At 49.1% G+C, this 27,934-nt stretch overlaps 1 protein-coding gene across 2 annotated transcripts in view; it reads left to right on the top strand.

Annotated features, from left to right (window-relative positions):
- LOC139275937 (Na(+)/H(+) exchange regulatory cofactor NHE-RF3-like) overlaps nt 1-26,983 on the top strand; it is an 84,071-nt gene extending 57,088 nt beyond the window's left edge. For both annotated transcript variants that reach the window (XM_070893166.1, XM_070893165.1), the window contains exons 5-12: nt 966-1,177; nt 2,599-2,800; nt 5,882-6,018; nt 14,407-14,611; nt 17,717-17,913; nt 18,869-19,117; nt 20,680-21,012; nt 26,686-26,983. In XM_070893166.1, coding sequence (XP_070749267.1) covers nt 966-1,177; nt 2,599-2,800; nt 5,882-6,018; nt 14,407-14,611; nt 17,717-17,913; nt 18,869-19,117; nt 20,680-21,012; nt 26,686-26,721 — 1,571 coding nt within the window. In that variant the 3' untranslated portion in view covers nt 26,722-26,983. The remainder of the gene's footprint in view (nt 1-965; nt 1,178-2,598; nt 2,801-5,881; nt 6,019-14,406; nt 14,612-17,716; nt 17,914-18,868; nt 19,118-20,679; nt 21,013-26,685) is intronic.
- Nucleotides 26,984-27,934: the final 951 nt, after the last annotated feature.

The following is a 27,934-nucleotide window of genomic DNA, read 5'->3' as shown; positions in this document are numbered from 1 at the left end:
AGGGGCAGTACTGAGGAAGTGCTGCACTGTCAGAGGGGCAGTACTGAGGGAGCGCCGCACTGTCAGAGGGGCAGTACTGAGGGAGCGCCGCACTGTCGGAGGGGCAGTACTGAGGGAGTGCTGCACTGTCAGAGGGGCAGTACTGAGGGAGCGCTGCACTGTCGGAGGGGCAGTACTGAGGGAGCGCTGCACTGTCGGAGGGGCAGTACTGAGGGAGTGCTGCACTGTCAGAGGGGCAGTACTGAGGAAGTGCTGCACTGTCGGAGGGGCAGTACTGAGGGAGCGCCGCACTGTCGGAGGTGCCGTCTTTCAGATGAGACGTTAAACCAAGACCCAATCTGCTCTCTCGGGTGGACGTAAAAGATCCCATGGCACTATTTCAAAAAAGAGCAGGGGAGTTACCCCAGTGTCCTGTCCAATATTTTTCCCACGATCAACATCACTAAAAAAGATGATCTGGTCAATGTCACATTGCTGTCTGTGGGAGCTTGCTATGCACAAATTGCCTGCTGCGTTTCCTACAGCGCAACAGTAACTACACGCCATTGGCTGTAACCATAAGAACAGAAGAAATATGAACAGGAGTCAGTCACCTGGCCCCTCGAGCCTGCCCCACCATTGAATGAGATCACGGCTGATTTGATCCTGGCCTCAACTCCACTTCCCCGCCCGCTCCCCATGACCCTCGATTCCCTTATCGTTCAAAAATCTGTCCATCTCCACCTTAAATATATTCAATGACCCAGCCTCCACTGCTCTGAGGTAGAGAAAGCATCTTGGGGTTGTGAAAGACGCTACAGAAATGCAAGTCTTTCTTTCTTTACTTCAGATTTCCCGCGTCCGCAGTTTTAAAAAAATCCTCATTGCCTGCTGTGAATCAAGTGCAAGTGTGAAGCAGGCATGTCAGTGCTGTATGTTTACATATTTTTAAATATATATTTTTATATATATATATATCTCTTCAGAATTGCCGATCCCTCTCAAACCCAGAGTCTGTGTACTGACTAAGAAAGACACCGATGTCTTTGGTTTCTACTTACGAGCTGAGAAGGGGCGAGAAGGACACATCATCCGGCAGGTGAAGCCAGGGAGCTGTGCTCAGCACGCTGGGCTGTCTGATGCTGACAGGGTGCTGGAGATCAATGGTGTGTACGTGGACAACACTGCACATTCCAAGGTAGGACCAGCTTTGGCTGTATTGGGCAGTTTTTCGCCCCCCTTACCTCTGCTGAAGGTTGGGATACAATTCCAAGGATGATGCCAGAAATGCGAAGGTATGCACATCAGGAAAGGATGAACAGGCTGGGTCCCTTCTCTTGAAAAAAGAAGGCCAAGGGGTGAACCAAATAGAGATCGTTAAAATGATGAAAGGTTTTGATGGAGTGGATACAGAGAGAGTGTTTCCACTTGTGGGGAAGAGCATAACTAGAGGCCATCAATATAAGATAGTCACCAAGAAATCCAATGGGGAATTCAGGAGAAACTTCTTTACCCAGAGAGTGGTGAGAATGTGGAACTCGCTGCCACAGGGACTGGTTGAGGCAAATAGTATCGATGCATTTAAGGGGAGGCTGGACATAGGGAGGGAGAAGGGAATAGAGGGCTATGCTGATAGATTTAGATGAGGAAAGACGGGAGGAGGCTCGAGTGGAGCATAAACGCCGGCATGGACTGGTTGGGTCGAATGGCCTGTTTCTGTGCCGCATATCCCGTGTTATCCATAGGTGCCCTAACTGAGACAGTCATTCTTCATGTGCAAAGCTAGACGGTGACTGTCAGAAAGGCTATTCGACCACAAAAAGAAACAAAGATGAATTTGATCCCATCTTCATCTGATGTTGGTGCACTTTCCCCTGGGAGCCCCGCAGACTGACCATATGCAGGAATGCTGGCTGTTTGTTGCTCCCCCCCGGTCCCTGGCCCAATGTTGCCTCTCATTGTTATGTATGTAATACGTACCACCAGAGGGCGCAACTGTTGGAGTCCTAATGGTCACCTGCACACGCGCGCAGGGCCAGTATAAAAGGTTGGCTGCCACATTGTTTAGGCACTCTGGAGTTGTAATAAAGAAGACTAAGGTCGCACTAAGTTTAGCTCACAGTACTCGGCCTCGTGGAGTTCTTCTATACATAACAATTTTATTTTGGGGGGCGCGATCCCTTTGAGTGGCCGCGCGGCCCATTCGAACCTTGGCGCAGGCTTGGTTTCTCGCATTGCAAAGCCAGGGCGCGGCCTGCATGGGATCTCCAGACCGCTACGCAGCCGTGCAGCTTCGTGGGAAGGTTCTCCCCCCCCCCCCCCCCCCAACCTTTCCCAGTCTCTGGAAAGTGGGATTCGGCTGGATAGCTCTGTTGGTTGGCACGGGCACGATGGGCCGAATGGCCACTTTTCCGTGCTGTAAATTTCTGTGATTCCATGAACTCAACATCCCAGAGCCACAGTGCGCTGCAACATATCTCAATTCATTCCCCCTTTCCAGCCGGGTGAATTGGAGCCCATATTAGGACCACAAGGAAAATCCCTTTGGGGCCAAGTAGAATAATTAAAAAAAAAACAAACATGGTGTTCATAATGGGTTTCTTATCCTCGCGGTGGAAGGTTGTGGAGAAAATCAGGCTGAGTGGGAGCAAGATCACCTTCCTGGTTGTTGACGGAGCTGCCTATGAAGATGCGAAGATGAGGAACATGAATATTGCGAAGCTAGTACAGTCAGACAGCGGGACCCCGTTTGGCAAACCTCGACTATGCAATGTGCAGAAAGGCCCCAACGGATTTGACTTTCAGCTCTGCTCTCCTGAAGGTAACTTTCCCCCCGACTTTTTCTCTTTTCCCCCTCACCTCCCCACAACCGATCCGTTAGGAACCATTCTGGCATCTAACCAGCTGTTTTCCTTTGAACTTGCCGTTCTATTTTACCCTGAGCTGAGATCCCACCCCCATATTCCTCTCCATCACCAAGACCACCTACTCCCACCTTCCAGGGTCTCCGCCCCTTGCATCAGCCCATCCGCTGCTGACCCCCTCATCTGTGCCTTTCTTACTGCTAGACGTGACTCCAACGCACTCCTGGCCGGCCTCCCATATTCTACCCGACGTAAACTTCAGCTCATCCAAAACTCTGCTGCCTGTATCCCAACTTGCACCAAGTCCCGCTCACTCATCACCCCCTGTGCTCACTGCCCCGTGTCCTAACTCGCACCAAGTCCCGTTCACCCATCACCCCCTGTGCTCGCTGCCCCGTGTCCTAACTCGCACCAAGTCCCGCTCACCCATCACCCCTGTGCTCACTGCCCCGTGTCCTAACTCGCACCAAGTCCCGCTCACCCATCACCCCCTGTGCTCACTGCCCCATGTCCTAACTCACACCAAGTCCCGCTCACCCATCGCCCCCCTGTGCTCACTGCCCCATGTCCTAACTCACACCAAGTCCCGCTCACCCATCGCCCCCTGTGCTCACTGCCCCGTGTCCTAACTCACACCAAGTCCCGCTCACCCATCACCCCCTGTACTCGCTGCCCCGTATCCTAACTCGCACCAAGTCCCACTCACTCATCACCCCCTGTGCTCACTGCCCCGTGTCCTAACTCGCACCAAGTCCTGCTCACCCATCACCCGCTGTGCTCACTGCCCCGTGTCCTAACTCGCACCGAGTCCCACTCACCCATCACCCCCTGTGCTCGCTGCCCCGTGTCCTAACTCTCACCAAGTCCCGCTCACTCATCACCCCCTGTGCTCACTGCCCCGTGCCCTAACTCGCACCGAGTCCCGCTCACCCATCACCCACTGTGCTCGCTGCCCCATGTCCTAACTCGCACTCAGTCCCACTCACCCATCACCTCCTGTGCTCGCTGACCTACATTGGCTCCCGGTCCGGCAACGCCTCGATTTTAAAATTTTCATCCTTGGTTTCAAATCCCTCCATGGCCTCACCCCTCCCTATCTCTGTAACCTCCTCCAACCCAACAACCCTCCGAAATCTCTGTGCTCCTCCAATTCTGGCCCTTTGCACATTTCTGATTTTAATCACTCCACCATTGGCGGCCGTGCCTTCAGCTGCCTGGGCCCTAAGCTCTAGAATTTTCATTCTAATATCTCCGCTTCTCTTTTCTCCTTTACACTGGTCCTTAAAACCTATCTTTTTGAAGAAGCTTTAGGTCACCTGTCCTAATATCTCCTTATGCGGCTCGGTGTCAAATTTTGTTTGATAATCGCGCCTGTGACGCACCATGGGACGTTTCACAACTTTAAAGGCGCTATATAAATGCAAGTTGTTGTTGTATGCTTGTCCCTATCGCCCCCAGGTGCTGACTCTTGCTGGTTACAGGTGCCTCTATATCTCACCTGGCTGGCTATTCCTCCTGTTTGAGCCTGTGCAATAAACATCAATTGCCATCTCGATCACGGGCTGCCTGTTATTGGTATCGCAGCCAAGGCTCCAAAGTTCACACGCGTGCACTTTGACCAGGGGGCTACGGGAATGGTGCTGGAACGGGGCCAGGGGCAGCACGGGCCCAGCCCACACTGTGCGATATGTGTGCGCACTAGGTCCGTGCAGCAGAGCTGGTCTCCAGTTGCCTTGGTTAACCCTTGCCGCTGGACCAAGACCTCGCTCTGTCAAGCCCGTGTGGTGGCTGGTGTGCAACGGCCACCCCATGTTAAAAAAAGCCACGCACAGGCATCTTCCACCTTTCAGAATGTAGTTCGGGCCCTTCATTAAAACACCTGCGAACTCATCCTTTTGTGGCGTGGAAGCAAGTCATCCTCGTTTCGAGGGACCGCCTATGATGACCGGAATGGGAACCCTGGCCGACATCTTCCTTTCTCCGGCTGAGAGGTGCAGAGGGCTTATTTAGCACAGCGCTGGACTCGGGTCTGCGAACTCAGCATAGATCAGTGGGTTTACTCATTCGGGGGACCTTCTGACACAATGCTGTCCGAACTTCCTCTCCGTGTGACAATATCAACACAGGCCCAGTGTCAGATTGCTGAATTTGGTGCTCTGTTGGCTAGGTTTGGAGCAGAGTGGATGTTTGGGACGTCTCCCTACTGACTGGAGGACAACAGGTCGAGATTATCACCTTGTACTGGAAGGCAAAGGGGGTTATGTTAACTTTGGATGATGGTATAAAGTGGGCGATGTCAAATTCGCCACTCACCCAACCACCACACCCCCAGCCCGCCCAAGAATCCCTTCAATCAACTTGAATGGAATGGAAAATTGGGGATGGTGTGTAATGTGCGCCCATTTCGATGTTGCACCATCGCCCAAGAATCCAATGTTCCCCTACCTACTGAAGAATGGGAGAAGTCAATCTGTAAAAACCATGAACCTGGGGTCGGCACTGAAATCCCGGTTGTTTCTTCCCGCGGACGATCGACTAAAAATCGGAGAAAAGATGCGGCACTTACCTTTTGGTCGAACGCCTGCCAGAGATCCCGGACTCCTGGCCTCCTCTTCTTGCGCAACGGAGCGCGTTCACGTTGGGACGTTCCACAGGAGTCACGTGGGCCTGGACACCCAATTACGGTCAAGTATTTTCTCATTCATAGTAATAGGAGTTTCGTAAGTCCGAATCTCCCATTACACTGAATGAGAAACACCCCCAAACACCACATAAAACATTTTAAAAAACACCTCACATAAATACACTAGAAATTAAAGTTGATAGAAATGCTTTTAAAAGAAAAAAAAATTGCCTATTTTTTAAAAAAGTTTTAATTATGGTTAAAAATAAATGTAACACAGTGGGCAAGATTTTTGAAAATAATATGTTTTTTTAATTTAATTATATTTTTCCTTGTTTTGAAACTATTACGCCTGTAAAAGTAGGCTATAATCTGTAAAAACAATGAACCTGTGTTCACTTTTGGATGAATGGAGGTGTCAAAGGTCCATTTACGTTGAGTGTCCAAGCTGAGGGAGCTGCGGAAAAGGGCGGAGTGCAATTGGACGACCGACTCATCGAAGTTAATGGAGTCAATGTGGAGAATTCCAGCCATCGACAAGTCACCAAAAAGGTAAGGACCTTCGGCCGTTTCCACACCATTTCACCTGTGGCTTTGCCATTTCATCCTATTGGTCGCCAGTGATTGCACAATGTGACTAACATGCTACAGCCATTGCGGGAGATAGAGGGTAGATACATCTTCTTCAATTAAAAAAAAACTATAGTATTGAAATAATTTAATTTTCTAGCTGTGGCTCAGTGGGTAGCACTCTCGCCACTGAGTCAGAAGGTCGTGGGTTCAAGTCCCGCTCCAGGACTTGAACATCAAATCCAGAATGGCATTCCCATGCAGTACTGAGGGAGCGACGCACTGTCGGAGGGGCAGTGCTGAGGGAGCGCCGTACTGTCGGAGGGGCAGTACTGAGGGAGTGCAGCACTGTCGGAGGGGCAGTACTGAGGGAGCGCCGCACTGTCGGAGGGGCAGTTCTGAGGGAGTGCAGTACTGAGGGAGCACCGCACTGTCGGAGGGGCAGTACTGAGGGAGCGCCGCACTGTCGGAGGGGCAGTACTGAGGGAGCACCGCACTGTCGGAGGGGCAGTACTGAGGGAGCGCCGCACTGTCGGTGGTGTCATCTTTCAGATGAGACGTTAAACTGAGTTTCCCATCTGCCCTCTTAAGTGGACGCAAAAGAGTCCACGATTCTCCGCTTGTGTGCCTGAGCACAAATTGGGAAATTGTGTACCTTCCCTCATCCCCCTCACCACGCCCTCCGCCCCCCGCACCCCCACCCTCCTGCCCCCCCTCCCCCACCCTCCTGCCCCCCGCACCCCCACCCTCCTGCCCCCCCTCCCCACTCCCATTCCATGACTTCGCACCCATCAAAGTTCATGGTCAGCAAATCACTGGCTGGGGCTGCGCAATGTCCTGGAACATCTCCCCCCCCGCCCCCGTATTATTTCTGAGGGTACAAAGGTACAGAATGATGGCAACTCCAGATTTCAGGAATCCAGGGAAGGGAAAGGCTGAGGAACTCGAGCTTGTCCTCTTTGGAAAAGAGGAGACTTCAAGCAGACCCTATTGAAAGTTTAAAGAATATGAAGTGAATTCACAACCTGGGATGGGGGGAATTGTCCTATGAGGAGAGATTGAGTAGACTAGGCCTATATTCTCTAGAGTTTAGAAGAATGAGAGGTGATCTCATTGCAATATAAAATTCTTACAGGGCTTGACAGGCTGACTGCAGGGAGGATGATTCCCCGGGCTGGGGAGTCTAGAACCAGGGGTCACAGTCTCAGGATAAGGGATCGGCCATTAAGGACTGAGATGAGGCGAAACTTCTTCACTCAGAGGGTGGTGAATCTTTGAAATTCTCTACCCCAGAGGGCTGTGGAGGCTCAGGCTTTGAGTAGAGACAAGTCAGAGATTGATAGATTTTTGGAGTGTAAGGAATCAAGGGATATGGGGATCAGGCGGGAAAGTGGAGACTCGGGGGACCGAATGGTCAACTGCTGCTCCTATTTCTTATGTTCTTAACCTTGACAATCATTGTTTACTGCATAAGGGATGTGTGCAATAAAGATGCAGCAGTTGTCATGGGCAACTTTAATCTACATATTGATTGGGCTAACCAAACTGGTAGCAATGCGGTGGAGGAGGATTTCCTGGAGTGTATTAGGGATGGTTTTCTAGACCAATATGTCGAGGAACCAACTAGAGGCTGGCTATCCTAGACTGGGTGATGTGTAATGAGAAGGGACTAATTAGCAATCTTGTTGTGCAGAGGTCCCTTGGGGAAGAGTGACCATAAAATGGTAGAATTCTTTATTAAGATGGAGAGTGACACAGTTAATTCAGAACTAGGGTCCTGAACTTAAGGAAAGGTAACTTCGATGGTATGAGGCGTGAATTGGCTAGAATAGACTGGCAAAGGATACTTAAAGGGTTGACAGTGGATAGACAATGGCAAACATTTAAAGATCACATGGATTAACTTCAACAATTGTACACCCCTGTCTGGAGTAAAAACAAAACGGGGAAGGTGGCCCAACCGTGGCTAACAAGGGAAATTAAGGATACTGTTAAATCCAAGGAAGAGGCATATAAATTGACCAGAAAAAGCAGCAAACCTGAGGACTGGGAGAAATTTAGAATTCAGCAGAGGAGGAAGGACAAAGGGTTTAATTAAGAGGGGGAAAATAGAGTACGAGAGGAAGCTTGCCGGGAACATAATGCAAAAGCTTCTATAGATATGTGAAGAGAAAAAGATTAGTGAAGACAAACATAGGACCCTTGCAGTCAGATTCAGGTGAATTTACAATGGGGAGCAAAGAAATGGCAGACCAATTGAACAAATACTTTGGTCTGTCTTCACGAAGGAAACATAGAAACATAAAAACATAAAAAATGGGTGCAGGAGTAGGCCATTCGGCCCTTCGAGCCTGCACCACCATTCAATAAGATCATGGCTGATCATTCCCTCAGTACCCCTTTCCTGCTTTCTCTCCATACCCCCTGATCCCTTTAGCCGTAAGGAGCATATCTAACTCCCTCTTGAATATATCCAATGAACTGGCATCAATAACTCTCTGCGGCAAGGAATTCCACAGGTTAACAACTCTCTGAGTGAAGAAGTTTCTCCGCATCTCAGTCCGAAATGGCCTACCCCTTATCCTTGGACTGTGTCCCCTGGTTCTGGACTTCCCCAACATCGGGAACAGTCTTCCCGCATCTAACCTGTCCAGTACAGTCAGAATCTTATATGTTTCTATGAGATCCCCTCTCATTCTTCGAAACTCCAGTGTATAAACGTCCAGTTGATCCAGTCTCTCCTCATATGTCAGTCCAGCCATCCCTGGAATCAGTCTGGTGAACCTTCGCTGCACTCCCTCAATGGCAAGAACGTCCTTCCTCAGTTCGGAGACCAAAACTGAACACAATATTCCAAGTGAGGTCTCACCAAGGCCCTGTACAACTGTAGTAAGACCTCCCTGCTCCTATACTCAAATCCCCTAGCTATGAAGGCCAACATACCATTTGCCTTCTTCACCGCCTGCTGTATCTGCATTCCAACTTTCAATGACTGATGAACCATGACACCCAGGTCTCATTGCACCTCCCCTTTTACTAATCTGCCGCCATTCAGGTGATATTCTACCTTCGTGTTTTTGCCCTCAAAGTGGATAACTTCACATTTATCCACATTATACTGCATCTGCCATGCACTTACCCACTTACCCACTGTTCAATTCACCCTGCAGCTTCTTAGCGTCCTCCTACATAAGAACATAAGAATTAGGAACAGGAGTAGGCCATCTAGCCCCTCGAGCCTGCTCCGCCATTCAATAAGATCATGGCTGATCTGGCCGTGGAATCAGCTCCATTTACCCGCCCTCTCCCCGTAACCCTTAATTCCCTTATTGGTTAAAAATCTATCTATCTGTGATTTGAATACATTCAATGAGCTAGCCTCAACTGCTTCCTTGGGCAGAGAATTCCACAGATTCACAACCCTCTGGGAGAAGAAATTCCTTCTGAACTCGGTTTTTTAAATTGGCTCCCCCGTATTTTGAGGCTGTGCCCCCTAGTTCTAGTCTCCCCGACCAGTGGAAACAACCTCTCTGCCTCTATCTTGTCTATCCCTTTCATGATTTTAAATGGTTCTAAAAGATCACTCCTCATCCTTCTGAACTCCAACGAGTAAAGACCCAGTCTACTCAATCTATCATCATAAGGTAACCTCACAGCTCACACCGCCACCCAGTTAAGTGTCATCTGCAAACTTGGAGATATTACACTCAATTCCTTCATCTAAATCATTAATGTATATTGTAAAGAGCTGGGGTCCCAGCACTGAGCCCTGCGGCACTCCACTGGTCACTGCCTGCCATTCTGAAAAGGACCTGTTTATCCCGACTCTTTGCTTCCTATCTGCCAACCAGTTCTCTATCCATGTCAGTACATTACCCCCAATACCATATGCTTTGATTTTGCACACCAATCACTTGTGTGGGACCTTGTCAAAAGCCTTTTGAAAGTCCAAATACACCACATCCACTGGTTCTCCCTTGTCCACTCTACTAGTTACATCCTCCAAAAATGCCAGAAGATTCGTCAAGCATGATTTCCCTTTCATAAATCCATACTGACTTGGACCAATCCTGTCACTGCTTTCCAAATGAGCTGCTATTTCATCCTTAATGATTGGTTCCAACATTTTCCCCACTACTGATGTCAGGCTAACCAGTCTATAATTACCCATTTTCTCTCTCCCTCCTTTTTTTAAAAGTGTTGTTACATTAGCTACCCTCCAGTCCATAAGAACTGATCCAGAGTTGATTGACTGTTGGAAAATGATCACCAATGCAGCCATTATTTCTAGGGCCACTTCCTTAAATACTCTGGGATGCAGACTATCAGGCCCTGGGGATTTATCGACCTTCAATCCCATCAATTTCCCTAACACAATTTTCTGCCTAATAAGGATATCCTTCAGTTCCTCCTTCTCACGAGACCCTCGGTCCCCTAGTACATCCGGAAGGTTATTTGTGTCTTCCTTCGTGAAGACAGAACCAAAGTATTTGTTCAGTTGGTCTGCCATTTCTTTGTTCCCCATTATAAATTCACCTGAATCCGACTGCAAGGGACCTACGTTTGTCTTCACTAATCTTTTTCTCTTCACATATCTATAGAAGCTTTTGCAGTCGGTTTTTATGTTCCCAGCAAGCTTCCTCTCGTACTCTATTTCCCCCTTCTTAATTAAACCCTTTGTCCTCCTCTGCTGAATTCTAAATTTCTCCCAGTCCTCAGGGCTTTTTCTGGCCAATTTATATGCCTCTTCCTTGGATTTAACACTATCCTTAATTTGTTAGCCGCGGTTGAGCCACCTTCCCCATTTTACTTTTACTCCAGACACAAATAACCTTCCGGATGTACTAGGGGACCAAGGGTCTAGTGAGAAGGAGGAACTTATTAGGCGGGAAATTGTGTTAGGGAAATTTATGGGACTGAAGGCCAATAAATCCCCGGGGCCTGATGGTCTGCATCACAGAGTACTTAAGGAAGTGGCCCTAGAAATAGTGGATGCATTGGTGATCATTTTCCAACAGTCTATCGACTCTGGATCAGTTCCTATGGACTGGAGGGTAGCTAATGTAACAACACTTTTTAAAAAAGGAGGGAGAGAGAAAACGGGTAATTATAGACCAGTTAGCCTGACATCAGTAGTGGGAAAAATGTTGGAATCAATCATTAAGGATGAAATAGCAGCTCATTTGGAAAGCAGTGACAGGATCAGTCCAAGTCAGCATGGATTTGTGAAAGGGAAATCATGCTTGATGAATCTTCTGGAGTTTTTTGAGGATGTAACTAGCAAAGTGGACAAGGGAGAACCAGTGGATGTGGTGTATTTGGACTTTCAAAAGGCTTTTGACAAGGTCTCACACAAGAGATTGGTATGCAAAATCAAAGCATATGGTATTGGGGATAATGTACTGACGTGGATAGAGAACTGGTTGGCAGATAGGAGGTGGAGAGTCGGGATAAACGGGTCCTTTTCAGAATGGCAGGCAGTGACTAGGGGAGTGCCACCCCAGCTCTTTACAATATACATTAATGATTTAGGTGAAGGATTGAGTGTAATATCTCCAAGCTTGCAGATGACACTAAACTGTAGTAGTGTGAGCTGTGAGGAGGATGCCAAGAGGCTGCAAGGTGACTTGGACAGGATAGGTGAGTGGGCAAATACATGGCAGATACAATATAATGTGGATAAATGTGAGGTTATCCACTTTGGTGACAAAAACACGAAGACAGAATATTATCTGAATGGCGGCAGATTAGGAAAAGGGGAGGTGCAACGAGACCTGGGTGTCATGGTACATCAGTCATTGAAAGTAGGCATGCAGGTACAGCAGGCGGTGAAGAAGGCAAATGGTATGTTGGCCTTCATAGCTAGGGGATTTGAGTATAGGAGCAGGGAGGTCTTACTGCAGTTGTACAGGGCCTTAGTGAGACCTTACCTGGAATATTGTGTTCAGTTTTGGTCTCCTAATCTGAGGAAGGACGTTCTTGCTATTGAGGGAGTGCAGCGAAGGTTCACCAGACTGATTCCAGGGATGGCTGGACTGACATATGAGGAGAGACTGGATCAACTGGGCCTTTATACTTTGGAGTTTAGAAGGATGAGAGGGGATCTCACAGAAACGTATAAGATTCTGACGGGACTGGACAGGTTAGATGCGTGAAGAATGTTCCCGATGTTGGGGAAGTCCAGAACCAGGGGACACAGTCTTAGGATAAGGGGTAGGCCATTTAGAACTGAGATGAGGAGAAACTTCTTCACTTAGAGAGTTGTTAACCTGTGGACTTCCCTGCCGCAGAGAGTTGTTGATGCCAGTTCACTGGATATATTCAAGAGTAAGTTAAATATGGCCCTTATGGTTAAAGGGATCAAGGGGTATGGAGAGAAAGCGGGAAAGGGGTACTGAGGGAATGATCAGCCATGATCTTATTGTCTGGTGGTGCTGGCTCGAAGGGCCGAATGGCCTACTCCTGCACCTATTTTCTATGTTTCTATGTATCTATGCAGTGTGGACATGTTAGGAAGTTGGGTCATGTAGGCAGGTCGGACACTATTTTTACCTCCGCTGTTGCACTTTGGTAGTCTAAGTTGATAGGGAAGGCACTGAACAGACAATATAAATGGGTTCAAGGTGCAGTTAGACATTTTTCAGGAGAGAGAAGGGATTGAGGGATATGGTCGGAAAGCGAGGTTGAAATCAATCAAACATGGTTGTGTTTGTTGGGTCTGATGGATTCTTACAGTTCCTAAAAAAAAATATAGTCAAGGCCAGCCAGATAAAAATAGAAGTAATTTTGTAAATGAAATGGAATAAGCACACCTCATATATACTGATTAGGAAATGATTATGGATACAGTACGGATGCCAAAAAGGTCAGTGATTTTATCGTGTCATTTTAACCTTGAATAAGCAACTCGTCTCTATAAGCAGCTGCTGAAATAAGTGCTCATATTTATTTAAAGGGGCTATGTTGTCTCTGAAAATCAAATGAGAAAATAGACACACAAAACGGTCACAATAAAAACGGATACTGCATTCGAGTCTTGGGAACTCCCCTCGTTAAAACTGGAAGTAGGCGGGTTCGAGGTAGATTTGGGTCAGAAACACTTCTCCCCCGACCTTAACTTCTGGGGGTTAAAATTACACCTTAAAAATATCAAGCCCCTTTTACACCATGCCCCTTTAACACTCCACCCCTTTTACACCCTGCCTCATAACACCGCCCCTTTAATACCCCACCTCTTTTGCACCCCGCCCCTTTCGTGGTGTCAGCTGTGGCTCAGTGGGCAGCACACTTGTCTCTGGGTCAGAAGGTTGTGGGTTCAAGTCCCACTCCAGGGACTGGAGCACATAAACCTCGGCTGACACTCCCAGTGCAGTGCTGAGGGAGCGCCGTGCTGTCGGAGGGGCAGTACTGAGGGAGTGCCGCGCTGTCGGAGGGGCAGTGCTGAGGGAGTGCCGCACTGTCGGAGGGGCAGTACTGAGGCAGCGCCGCACTGTCAGAGGGGCAGTACTGAGGGAGTGCCGCGCTGTCGGAGGGGCAGTACTGAGGGAGCGCTGCACTGTGGGAGGGGCAGTACTGAGGCAGCGCCGCACTGTTGGAGGGGCAGTACTGAGGGAGCGCCGCGCTGTCGGAGGGGCAGTACTGAGGGAGTGCCGCACTGTCGGAGGGGCAGTACTGAGGGAGTGCCGCACTGTGGGAGGGGCAGTACTGAGGGAGCGCCGCGCTGTCAGAGGGGCAGTACTGAGGCAGCGCCGCACTGTCGGAGGGGCAGTACTGAGGGAGTGCCGCACTGTCGGAGGGGCAGTACTGAGGGAGCGCCGCACTGTTGGAGGTGCTGTCTTTTGGATGAGATGTTAAACCGAGGCCCCATCTGCTCTCTCAGGTGGACGTAAAAGATCATACGGCACTATTTTGAAGAAGAGCAGGGGAGTTTTCCCCGATGGCCTGGCCAATATTTATCCCTCAATCAACATAACCAAAACAGATTATCTGGTCATTATCACATTGCTATATGTGGGAGCTTGCTGTGCGAAAATTTGCTGCCGCGTTTCCCACATTACAACAGTGACTACACTCCAAAAGTACTTCATTGGCTGTAAAGCGCTATGAGACCTCCAGTGGTGGTGAAGGACGCTATATAAATGCAAGTCTTTCTTTCTTTTATTTTTCACACCCCGCTCACTCCCGACATGTGAAACCGGGGCTGGGGGCCTAAAAACAGGCGGTGAATCCTATGCCGAGGGTTTCCCGCCAGGCAGATTGAGTCAAGATTGCCCCTCGTTGAGTCACGATCGGGCTAGTACCGTAACATGTTTAACCTGTAACGGATTGTACCGAGCGTCCGGTATAAGCAATGCCCATGTTTGCTGACAGATTAAGGAGTATGGAGACTCAGTAACGTTGCTGGTGGCGGATCAGAGGACAGATGCTTACTACAGAGAGAAGGGCATCAGGATAGTTCCAGCCATGGCCTGCTTCAAGCACCTGCCATTCAAGTCGAGAAAACTTTACTTGGTGAAAGGGAGTTGTGGCTACGGATTCCTGCTGAAAACGGAGAAAACAATTTCGAGGACCCTCGGTAAGGGGCTGATTGTAGACGAGAAACTCTTCGAAGTTAGTCAGGCTGAGCTGCAATCAGATTAGCATGAATTGTACCTATTTCCCCCTCCGCCTCCTACTCTCCCCTCTTTTATCCCTGTTATAAGAACACTAGAAATAGGAGCAGGAGTTGGCCATTTGGCCCCTCGAGCCTGCTCCGTCATTTAATAAGATCATGGCTGATCTGATCATGGACTCAGCTCCACTTCCCTGCCCGCTCCCCATAACCCTTTATTCCCTTATCGCTCAAAAATCTGTCTATCTCCACCTTAAATATATTCAATGGCCCAGCCTCCACAGGTCTCTGGGGCAGAGAATTCCACAGATTTACAACCCTCTGAGAGAAGAAATTACTCCTCATCTCGGTTTTAAATGGGTGGCCCCTTATTCTAAGACGATGTCCCCTGGTTTTAGTATTCCCCTATGAGTGGAAATATTCTCTCTGCTCATTTATTCACCATTGCTCGGTTGAGAAATCAACTTTTTCTCTGGCCTCAGCAATGCTGTTCTTTTAGCTAAAGGGTGTGCAAGGACACTCCAGAATCTATCCAGGGTCAGGACCGTGTCATATATGTCTGCTTGGGGTTACTAGCCACTAGGTGGTGCGACTGTCGGAGGTCATTGGGCTGTACGCACGTGTGTGCAGCCCAAGTATAAAAGGCCAGCCATCATGTAATGTAATCACTTTGGGCCCGAATAAAGCAGAGCCACGATTGTACCTGTGTTAGTTTACAGTGTTCAGTCTATCGAGTTATTACATACATAACAAACATAATCTTAAAATTAGAGCTAGGCCATTTAAGAGTGCAATCAGGAAGTATTTCTTTTACACAAAGAGTAGTAGAAATCTGGAACTCGCTCGCTACAGAAAGGCTGTGGATGCTGGGGGTGGGGGTGTGGGTGTGGGAGTCATGTACAAATTTCAAGACTGAGATCGATAGGGTTTTGTTGGGTAACAGCATCAAGGGCTGTGGAGCAAAGGCAGGTAAATGGAGTTGAGGTTCAGGTCAGTCACGATCTAAGGGAACGGTGGAAAAGGCTCGAGGGCCTGAATGGCCTCCTCCTGTTCCTGTGCATTCTCAGCCCATCCCTCCTCCTCACTGTCTCTGTACATCGGTGTGAAGCACCTGCCATTCACTTGGTGTCTCACCCTGACGACAGGGGTGAATCAGGCCTTCACCAGGTCACCTTTCAGGTGGACGTAAAAGATCCCACGGCACTCTTTCGAAGAAGAGCAGGGAGAGCTTTCGCCGTGTTCTGGCCAAATATTTATCCCTCAACCAACATCACTTTAAAAAAAAAAGATTATCTGGTCATGATCACATTGCTGTTTGTGGGAGCTTGCTGTGCACAAATTGGCTGCCGCGTTTCCTACATTACAACAGTGACTACACTTCAAATAGGCTTAATTGGCTGTAAAGCGCTTTGACACATCCTGAGGCACGATACAATCACATGTCTGTCTTTCATTCACGTCCTGCAATTCCATGAAGTTCCCCATTGTGCAATGCTAACTTGACACTTTTCCTCATTTGTCTGTACACTGAAAGGCGAAACATTTTATTAAAACTTACAACCCATCTCAGTTAATTTGACAGCAGCAGGAAAATAAGTTATGGAAGCTGGACAATGTCGCCCCCACTATTCAGTTGTTTCAGAAACCTGTCCTTTCTCCATCGTGAAGCTTTTCTTTTAAAATTAAACATTTTGGGTGTGGGTTGCTTAACATGAGCTCTCCCAGGTACAGAGAAAAGCTCCCTCTACACTGTCCCATCAAACACTCCCAGGGCAGGTAAAGCACGGGTTAGATACAGAGTAAAGCTCCCGCTACACTGTCCCATCAAACACTCCCAGGGCAGGTACAGCACGGGGTTAGATACAGAGTAAAGCTCCCTCTACACTGTCCCATCAAACACTCCCAGGGCAGGTACAGCACGGGTTACATACAGAGTAAAGCTCCCGCTACACTGTCCCATCAAACACTCCCAGGGCAGGTACAGCACGGGGTTAGATACAGAGTAAAGCTCCCTCTACACTGTCCCATCAAACACTCCCAGGGCAGGTACAGGGGGGTTAGATACAGAGTAAAGCTCCCTCTACACTGTCCCATCAAACACTCCCAGGACAGGTACAGCACGAGTTAGGTATAAAGTGTAACTGTCTCAATATTTCCCCATCAACAACACCCTTATAATAATAGCCTTGAAATTAAAAAAAATGAAAAATAATTGGGCAAATACTTGTTTTTCAAATTACTAGCAAGCTTTTGTGTAGTATATTGATAAGGTAACTAAATATAGTTTGGCATTTTTAATTAACACCTAGGAACTCAGAGATTGATTATTTGAAGTTCATTTTTGGAATGTATTTACTTCATGGTTCTTTGCTTAAGAATTCATAGCAACACATTGCTATTAAGAACTAGTTGGTTTATCAGCAAAGGTTTAACAATCACACTACACAGTACTAGTTTATTCACCAGGCTCACAACCATCTGCTTCATCGTGGAACCCCCCCAAACCCAACTGGCTGGGGTTTTATTGAGTCTTGTGAACATCACGTGACTGGCTCAGCCACTCCCAACTCAACAGCTCAACCAACCATACTCACAGTCGGAGAGAATGAAGTTATCTGGTCTGTTCCCAAACTTAGATGAGCATCTCAAACAGGACCAATGTGACCCTTCCATTTCCCCACCGGCTATTCTGGATGGTCTCCCTGTTTAAGGTTCTCAGTTTAGCAACAGCCATCTAACACGAAGCCAACCTCTGGCAAGTGTTTCCCAAAGTTCTCCCCCACTGAGGGTTTTCATGCCTCATGCCTGGGTCTGTTGTATAGAGATTGATCGCTGTGATTGGTCAACAACTCCGTTATCGTTGCATCTGCGACCACCATGATGGTAGACGGTGAACTAGATGGGGCCTTGTTCTTTTATGATCTAGCGCTTCCAATGTTCCTAAATTGCAGTAATTTTTGTGCGCGGGTTTACAAATGATGGGAGAGCAGACAAAGCGAACGTGTTCTCAGCTCCTGATGGCTATCGTTGTGCTGTGGTGACCACACCTAAACTGGCTTGTTTTTCCAGGTCAGTACTTGAGGGAGGTGGATGCGGGAAGTCCGGCGGAGATATGCGGGATGAAGGAAGGAGACCGTCTACTGGCGATAAACGGAGAGAACATCGAGGGGCTGGAGCATGAAGTGGTGGTGAAGATGATCAAGCAGAGTGGCAATCAGACCACCCTCATAGTCATCAACACTGAAGGAGATAAATATTTCACGTCTGTGAGTCTTTCTCTTTCTATCGAGCCTTTCATCACTCAGTCTTTATCTACTTAAAGAGAGTGCTGTCACTTCTTATCCTCTCCTGGATATAAAACAACATATTAAACCAAGGCCGAGAGAACCGAGTCTTCTCTCTTGATCATACATGGACTATAAAGAGCAACTAAGTCTGTAGTTGCACTGCAGATACAGATTTCAGTCCGGCAGGGCTGTTGTTAAGACAGTGTAGAGGGAGCTTTACTCTGTATCTAACCCCGTGCTGTACTTGCCCTGGGAGAGTTTGGTGGGACAGTGTAGAGGGAGCTTTACTCTGTATCTAATCCGTGCTGTACCTGCCCTGGGAGTGTTTGATGGGATAGTGTAGAGGGAGCTTTACTCTATATCTAACCCCATGCTGTACCTGCCCTTGGAATGTTTGATGGGACAGTGTAGAGGGAGCTTTACTCTGTATCTAACCCTGTGCTGTACCCGCCCTGGGAGTGTTTGATGGGACAGTGTAGAAGGAGCTTTACTCTGTATCTAATCCGTGCTGTACCTGCCCTGGGAATGTTTGATGGGATAGTGTAGAGGGAGCTTTACTCTGTATCTAACCCCGTGCTGTACCTGCCCTGGGAGTGTTTGATGGGACAGTGTAGAGGGAGCTTTACTCTGTATCTAACCCCGTGCTGCACCTACCCTGGGAGTGTTTGATGGGACAGTGTAGAGGGAGCTTTACTCTGTATCGAACCTCGTGCTGTACCCTGCATCTGCCCCCCTCTCGCCCTCTCCCCCCACCCCCCCTGTCTCTCCTCCCCACCCCACCCCTCCCTCTCTGAGATCCTAAATCTTTGCCCTTTTAAAAAAAAATGTAAGAGTCACAATAATACAGAGTGAATGTTGATGAGCATGAGGCAATTTATGAACGTGATATGAACCGACTATCCCTTTAATGAAGTGACTCCTTTGTCCAACACAGCTGGGTTTGTCCCCTTTAATTTGTGCCAAAGACGATGATACCGAAGAACAAACAGGTTCGAAACAGGCCACGGAGTATCCAAGTGAGCAACGCACGTCACCTCAGCAAGCGGCCCGTCCCCCATGCCAGCCCACAGCCCAACGGGGAACGGGTCCCACACCCCGGCGCTGCCATTTGGTGAAGGGCTCCGCAGGATATGGCTTTCAACTTTACAGCATCACGGACGAGCCAGGAGAATACATCAAAGAGGTTAGTCCGCCTCTTGCCGGTGAAAGAAGGGTTGGAAAATTATTAACTTTACTGGTGAAGAGAGTTGCTGGCTCCCATGTTTATAAAGGCACTTGCAACAGGAATGACTGAGACAGCTTCTGAATTGTTGTTCTTTTAAATGATTCTCGGGATGTGGGTGTCGCTGGCAAGGCCGACATTTATTGCCCGTCCCTAATTGCCCTCGGGAAGGTGGTGGTGAGCCGCCTTCTTGAACCACTGCAGTCCCGTGTGGTGAAGTTGCTCCCACAGAGCTGTTAGGGAGGGAGCTGGTTGACTGTGAGGTGGAGCATGGCGGCGAGGAAGATTGAGAAGAGGGTTGGGGCGATGACGCAGCCCTGTTTGACCCTGGTCCGGATGTGGATTGGGTCTGTGATGGATCCGTTGGTAAGGATCACGGCCTGCATGTCGTCGTGGAGCAGGCGAAGGATGGTGACGAACTTTTGGGGGCATCCGAAACTGAGGAGGATGCTCCATAGACCCTCGCGGTTGACAGTGTCAAAGGCCTTTGTAAGGTCGAAGAAGGCCATGTGTAAGGGCTGGTGCTGCTCCCTGCATTTTTCCTGCAGCTGCTGCATTGTAAAAGTCATGTCTGTTGTGCCCCGTAGGAGACGAAATCCGCACTGTGACTCCGGGAGGAGCTCCTCGGACACTGGGAGAAGACGGTTGAAGAGGACTCTAGCCACGACTTTCCCAGTGGCTGATAGCAGGGAGATTCCTCTGTCGTTGACTGTGGTTCTCGTATTGGACTGTTCAGCCACCTCGAGTGGAAGCAAGTCTTCCTCGATTCCGAGGGACTGCCTATGATGATGATGATAGGGAGGGAGTTCCAGGATTCTGACCCAGCGACAATGAAGGAACGGCCAATATATTTCCAAAACTCTGCTGCGAGAGTATCTTAACCTGCACCAAGTCCCATTGTGTACCCACCACCAATGTTCCCTTTAAGCTGCGTGGCCACAAGGCTCGGGAACTCCCGCCGAGCCGGCTCACGGGTTTTTAAATGCAAAACTGCGTACGTATGCGTGGATTTTTGAATGGGCCGCGCGGCCCAAACAATAATTAGAGGGAACATTACCCATCACCCCTGTGCTCGCTGACTTACCCGGCCCACCAACATCTAGATTCTAAAATTCTCATCCTTGTTTTCAAATCCCTCCATGGCCTCGCCCCTCCCTATCTCTGTAACCTCCTCCAGCCCCACAACCCTCCGAGATCTCTGCGCTCCTCTAATTCTGCCCTTCTAGCATCCCTGATTAATAATCGCTCCACCATTGGTGGCCGTGCCTTCAGCTGCCTGGGCCCCAAGCTCTGGAACTCCCTCCCTAAACCTCTCCGCCTCTATCTCCTCCTTAAAGACGCTCCTTAAAACCTACCTTCTTGACCAAGCTTTTGGTCACCTGTGCTAATATCTCCTTATGCGGCTCAGGGTCAAATTTTTCTTTGTTAACGCTCCTGTGAAGCGTCTTGGGACCTTTTACTATGCTATATAAGTGTAAGTTGTTGGTGTTAGGTTGATCTCTCATTCTGTGATGATCCTTTAGGTTGTGCCTGAAGAAGTTGGACACAAAGCGGGAATCAGGGATGGTGACATAGTGATTGAGGTAAATGGACAGAACATAGAGAAGGTCCCTCACGAGGATGTCCTCGTGAAGATAAAAGAAAACAAGGACGAGGTGACTCTTCTTGTCATGAACAAAAAGGAATATTGGCACTGCAAGGATAACGACATCCCAATTAGCAGAGACCCATCCAGCGAAGATAGTGGATCCGGGAAAACGTGGAATGCAGAGAAAGGGATTGTCTCCAGCACTGACACCAGGAACAAGACAAATAGCAACATTGGAAAAGACAGCAGTGCTCACCACAATAACAAGGTAACTCCAACAAGACCGTTTACATCAGATCATCTGTTTCAGTGGGTAAATATTGGCCAGGACACCGGGTAGAACTCCCCTGCTCTTCTTCGAAATAGTTCGTGGGACCTTTTACCTCCACAAGAGAGGTAAGAAGGGGCCTCGGTTTAACGTCTCACTTGTCCGACAGTGCAGCGCTCCCTTCAGTACTGACGAAGGTGTATTTAGTATCAGGCTGGTGGTAGAGCTTCCCTGAAGTGAAGTCCTAATCTCGGCTCTGGTGAGAAGCCAAGCTGAAGACCCAGGAGGGGGGGGGCAGCACAGATTGCCCAGAATCCAGGACTTAGAGGGTTCAATTATGAGGACAGGCTGCATAATCTTGGCTTGTATTCCCTCGAGTATCGAAGATCGGGGCGTGATTGGATTAAGGTGTTTAAAATGTTAAAATGATTCGATGGGGTAGATGGACAGAGACTATTTCCTCGGGTGGGGCAATCCAGAACAAGGGGGCACTTTATTAAAATTAGAGCCAGGTCATTTCGGCGGGAAATCAGGAAACACGTTTTCAGGGCAGCAGAAATCTGTAATTCTCTCCCCAAGAGGCTGGGGGATAATTGTCGCTTTCAAGACTGAGATGAATGGAGTTTTGTTGGGTATCAAGGCCTATGGGGTTGAGGTGCCGATCAGCCGTGATCCAATTGAATGGTGGAATAGGCTCGAGAAGGCTGAATGGCCTCCTCCTGTTCCTGTGTCCCTCAGGACCATAGTGCAGGACAACAGCAAAGGGGCAGTCAACAAAGACCTTGTAAATCAGGAAGTAGTGACTAGATGATGCTAAAGTTGGGTTTCAAAAGACTGCGGGGGAGAAATTCGTTTACGCCTCTGCTCTGTTGCGGCGGTGTTCCGGGTGGAGCGGTAAATTTTGCGTCGGCAAATGGGTTCATGTTTGCACCGCAAAATTCACCAGCCGGACCCGGAGTTTGGAGTGGAGTGCTACGGGAAGCGAAGGGAGCTTTCACTGGCGGTCCCACTAGGCGGGCGATCCAACTATCGAGCCGGTGTCTCAACCAGGGGCGTTGCACACCGGCTCGACTCTTCCGGGCGGTAATGCTCCGCATCCCTCGAAACCGGCACTGAATTTCCCAGCGAGGCGCTGGAAGTTGGCTGCCCGGGCGCCAGTGCTTTCCGCCGTCATTCCCGCCCCCCTGGGGCGCTAAGAGGCGGCAGCAAAAGACTGAAAATCCTGCCCTGTACGTTGTAGGGGGCAGGCAGGAACTCTGTAGGTTTGAATTCCTGTGGCAGAGTAAGTTAGAGTTGGAGATGGCTCAGTGAATCTTGATTTGAATACAGTGAAGATATAGCGAGGAAGAGATGAGTCGGAGCAAGTCAAAGGTTCAAAGCCACACTGATTTTCGCCATTTCAGTAAAACAGAGAGATTAGTCCTGATATCAGGCAGGGTGTTCGAGCTTCTCTTCTTGGTGGCTGCAAAGGGCAAAGGTGAAATGAGTTTGTCTCAATCCAGTTCCTGGCGATATGGGCCCATATCACAAACGTGTTCTTCAGCCAGTACCATTCAGCATTAAGTTGATGATCTCATTAAGCGAGAGTCAGAGGGTGAATATTGTGTTGTTGGGAAAAGTCACACTAGTGCAGTGGGTGTTCTTTGGCGTTGGGTTGGGCAGAAGGAATTTTATGCTACATCTCACCCAAGCGAGTTGTAAGTTCCGAAAGCTTGATGGTGACACTGCCAGCATGAAACACAAGACATTACATTCTTCAGCGCTGACATCCCTCACCTTGATAGCAAAAACATTCACAAAAAGAAAAGGAAGAGATGAAGAGCTGTGCTGTTGGGGAATGAGGCAAGTGACAGGGCACTTTTGTGCCACAGGGAAAGTGGATGGCATCTGAGCACCCCCACTGTGGCTCAGTGGGCAGCACTCTCATCTCTGAGTCAGGAGGTTTGGGTTCAAGTTCCACTCCAGTGACTCGAGCACAAAATTCTAGGCTGACACTCGAGTGCAGTGCTGAGGGAACGCTGCACTGTCGGAGGGGCAGTAGATAGGGAGTGCCGTAGGGGCAGTACTGAGGGAGTGTCCGAGGGGCAGTACTTGAGGGAATGCTGCACTGTCGGAGGGGCAGTACTGAGGGAGTGTCGGAGGGCCAGTACTGAGGGAGTGTCGGAGGGCCAGTACTGAGGGAGCGCTGCACTGTCGGAGGGGCAGTACTGAGGGAGCGCTGCACTGTCGGAGGGGCAGTACTGAGGGAGCGCTGCACTGTCGGAGGGGCAGTACTGAGGGAGCGCTGCACTGTCGGAGGGGCAGTAGTGAGGGAGCGCTGCACTGTCAGAGGGGCAGTATTGAGGGAGTGTCCGAGGGGCAGTACTAAGGGAGTGCTGCACTGTCGGAGGGGCAGTACTGAGGAAGTGCTGCACTGTCAGAGGTGCCAACTTTCGGATGAGACGTTAAACCAAGGCCCCATCTGCTCTCTCAGATGTACGTAAAAGATCCCATGACAATATTTCAAAGAAAAGCAGGGGAGTTATCCCCAGTGTCCGAGCCAATCCCTTACAGAGTTGGCGGAGTATAGCTAAGCTGCAAATGCTGACTCTACCGTCTATGCTGCTCTCAATGCGAGCCTTGAACTCAGAGTAGCATTAACAGACGGGGCTGATGACCCGCCCTGCTACCAGGCATTTGGTCCAAGGCATCGGGTGACTAGAAGGGAAAGTAACTAATGAGCATCAAATGATTTGCCTTTTTGTCTCCCCTTTTCTCCCCTCCTTCCCTGAAGCTGTGGCTGCGACATAAGAACATAAGGAATAGGAGCAGGAGTCGGCCATTCCAGCTGTTTACACTGTACATTAATGATTTAGACGAGGGGATTAAATGTAGTATCTCCAAATTTGCGGATGACACTAAGTTGGGTGGCAGTGTGAGCTGCGAGGGGGATGCTATGAGGCTGCAGAGTGACTTGGATAGGTTAGGTGAGTGGGCAAATGCATGGCAGATGAAGTATAATGTGGATAAATGTGAGGTTATCCACTTTGGTGGTAAAAACAGAGAGACAGACTATTATCTGAATGGTGACCGATTAGGAAAAGGGGAGGTGCAAAGAGACCTGGGTGTCATGGTACATCAGTCATTGAAGGTTGGCATGCAGGTACAGCAGGCGGTTAAGAAAGCAAATGGCATGTTGGCCTTCATAGCGAGGGGATTTGAATACAGGGGCAGGGAGGTGTTACTACAGTTGTACAGGGCCTTGGTGAGGCCACACCTGGAGTATTGTGTACAGTTTTGGTCTCCTAACTTGAGGAAGGACATTCTTGCTATTGAGGGAGTGCAGCGAAGATTCACCAGACTGATTCCCGGGATGGTGGGACTGACATATCAAGAAAGACTGGATCAACTGGGCTTGTATTCACTGGAGTTCAGAAGAATGAGAGGGGACCTCATAGAAACGTTTAAAATTCTGACGGGGTTAGACAGGTTAGATGCAGGAAGAATGTTCCCAATGTTGGGGAAGTCCAGAACCAGGGGTCACAGTCTAAGGATAAGGGGTAAGCCATTTAGGACCGAGATGAGGAGAAACTTCTTCGCCCAGAGAGTGGTGAACCTGTGGAATTCTCTACCACAGAAAGTAGTTGAGGCCAATTCACTAAATATATTCAAAAGGGAGTTAGATGAAGTCCTTACTACTCGGGGGATCAAGGGGTATGGCGAGAAAGCAGGAAGGGGGTACTAAAGTTGCATGTTCAGCCATGAACTCATTGAATGGCGGTGCAGGCTAGAAGGGCTGAATGGCCTACTCCTGCACCTATTTTCTATGTTTCTATTCCGCCTCTCGAGCCTGCTCCACCATTCAATAGATCATGGCTGATCTTCTTCCACTTTCCCGTCCGATCCCCATATCCCTTGATTCTCTTAGCGTCCAAAAACATAACTACCTCAATCTTGGATATACTCAATGACTGAGCATCCACAGGGGGTAGATAATTCCAAAGATTCACAACCATCTGAGTGAAGAAATGTCTCATCTCTGTCATAAATGGCCGACCTCTTTATCCTGAGACTGTGACCCCCTGGTTCTAGTCTCTCCAGCCAGGGGAAACGACCTCTCAGCATCTACCCTGTCAAGCCATCTAAGAATTTTATACGTTTCAATGCAATCACCTCTCATTCTTCTAAGCTCTTGGGAATATAGGCCCATTCTACTCAATCCCTCCATGTAGGACTACCTTCTCATCCCAGGAATGGGTACCAGCATTCTCTGGGACATCACTCAAGGAGGTGTTTTTCATGCATGAGCTTGGGAGGAGTGCCAGTGGGCTATCTGACTGTGGAGGGCCTCACCCTGTGCTCACCCAATGCACTTTCCCAGTATCGAGTCACTGGACAGTGATCAGGAGGAGGAACCTTGTCTGATATTTTCCCTTCCCAGCCCAAGGGGGACTGAAGTCCAACTAGTGATTGGTTTGGCAACATCAGCTAGCTCTGTACGGACCAGTGGTTCGACCGAGGATACTCTATGTGGCCGGCATTCAGAAACTCCACACGTAGTGAACTCCCTCACCAAATCCCATAAATTAACAGAACAGAAAAGTTAACGTGTATCGAACTTTGGTTAGACCACACTTGGACTAATGTGGATAGTGTTAGATCTCTTAATTTCTAATGAAATACGAACTCCGATGGTAGTTTTAACTTTTTAATCTTGGCAGAGAGCAACAAACTTCTTGGCTTCAAGCCAGGTCTTTGTTCTTACTGAGACACATGGTCAAAATGGCTGTATTTTATACCTGGATCAATTTACAGAAAAGAACTCGCCTTCTTTGACCTTATTGGCTCACTACCCAAGGTCCGAAAATGTCAAGTTGATTGATGAGTTAATGCAACATGCCGAACTGCATGTAGCAGCTTGACTTGGGGGTCTGTGAATTTTCACAGTCTGCCTAAATGAGCCTGTTTGAATACTCTATCAATAGTTCTGGTCTCCATATTATTAAAGATGATAGAGAGGCATTGGAGAAGGAGCAAAAAGTATGTACTAGAATGATACCAGAACTGAAAGGTTATAACTATCAGGAAACATCGAACAGGCCGGGGGTCTTCTCGCTCGAAAAGAGAAGGCTTAGGGGTGATCTGATGGAGGTCTGAAAGATTATAAAAGGGTTTGAGAGGGTAGATGTAATTAAGATGTTTCCACTTGTGGGCGAGGCCAGAATTCGGGGCCATAAATATAAACGACAGTCACTAATAAATCCAATGGGGAATTCATGAGAAATTTCTTTACCCAGAGAGCGGTGAGAATGTGGAACTCGCTGCCACAGGGAGTGGTTGAGGTGAATAGTATCGATGTATTTAAGGGGAATCTGGATAAACACATGGGGGAGAAAGGAATAGAAGGATATGGTGATGGGGTGAGATGGAGAGGGGTGGGAGGGGGCTGGTGTGGAGCATAAACCCCGGCACAGAGCAGTGGGGCATAAACCCCGGCACGGAGCGGTGGGGCATAAACCCCGGCACGGAGCGGTGGGGCATAAACCCCGGCACGGAGCCGTGGGCCGAAAGGTCTGTTTCTGTGCTGAAAATTAGATGCAATACCCATTTTATACACAAAAGTTTATCCACCGTTCTGTAACTATTTGTTGAACTATTCACAAAATTATTTTTTCTTTTCCTTTCTGATGCCAGGGCTCCAAGCAGGAGGGTTGCAATTTATTTTGCTGAAGCTATGTGCATTGATCAGACGATTCCAAGCAGCTGTCTGCTCCTGTGCGAAAGCAGAATGGAAAGGACACTTGGGGAATTCCCTTGATTAATTCCCCGGGATTATTTAGATGGGAGAATGCCGGATGATGCTGAATGGCCAGCGCTCACGCGATGAAGAGCATCTCACTTCTCTAAATTTCTAAAGCGCCCTCTTTAAAAGAGCCGCAGATGATCATACTTCAGATTCGAGGTTTTATTTTCTTCCAAAAAATTGATTCAGTCTGGGGGGGTGGGGGGGAAAAACATTTCAGAGCCTTTCTTTGGACTGTTTGTGGAGAAGGCAGTGTGCCAACCTGTGGGTCATAGGGCAGACTCGGGATCAGCCTTTAGTCCCCTGGCACTCTGCACTTTGCCGGGTTACTGGGGAACTGAGCAGTGCTGTGGTGCTTCTGGCCTCTCCCGTCGGTTTGGCATCACTCCCGACAGCACAGGCAAACTCGGAACCTGCCAGATGAGGGAGCGGGAGGCGGGCCTGTGTCTTGGACCACTTTAAGGGTGCAACGCCACTCATTTTAATACCGAGCGGCTTTGATGATTTCGGGGCGGTAATGGCGGCGGGGGGGGGGGGGGCAAAGTTTGCGCGCGGGAACAGTTTGCGCCTCAGTCGGCAAAATTGGCCAGCTGGGCCCGGAGTCTGGGGCGGAGCGCTAAGGGAGGCGTAGCGTGGGAAACTTCCTAGTTCAGGAGCCGGGCCGGGAGCGCTGTGAGAGATGCCTGGGGAGGGGAAAAAAAAACCCCCGAATAAAACCCCACAAAAACATTCCCGATACATAGCCCACGCCTCCACAACACACATCGCAATAAAAATGAAAAGATAAAACGCCCACACTTACCTTAGGATGGCCTTGCTAACCTCTCTGCAGTCAGTATAGGTTGGACCGCCCAATTTGCCAGGCGGTCAGTGTGGGGTGCGCTGCGGGGCGCACGTATCGGGCGGGAGGCAGAGAGCGAGCCGGTGTCACAACCAGGGGGGGTTGCACTCCGGACAGTGCTGCTGCTCCGGACAGTGCTGCTCCGGACAGTGCTGCTCCATGCCGCCACGAAACCGGACCCGAAACCTCCCCCCGCGGGGCGCTGGAGGCTGACCGCCCGCCCAGAACACCTCGCCACCGCCATTGCCACTGCTCCGCGGCGAGAAACGGAGCGCAAAGGATCGGAAAATCCTTCCGCA

The sequence above is a fragment of the Pristiophorus japonicus genome, chromosome 11 (assembly GCF_044704955.1).
Source record: "Pristiophorus japonicus isolate sPriJap1 chromosome 11, sPriJap1.hap1, whole genome shotgun sequence".
Taxonomy (NCBI): Eukaryota; Metazoa; Chordata; class Chondrichthyes; family Pristiophoridae; genus Pristiophorus; species Pristiophorus japonicus.
The sequence above is the reverse complement of the archived record's forward strand: the minus strand, read 5'-3'. Positions and strand labels throughout refer to the sequence as shown.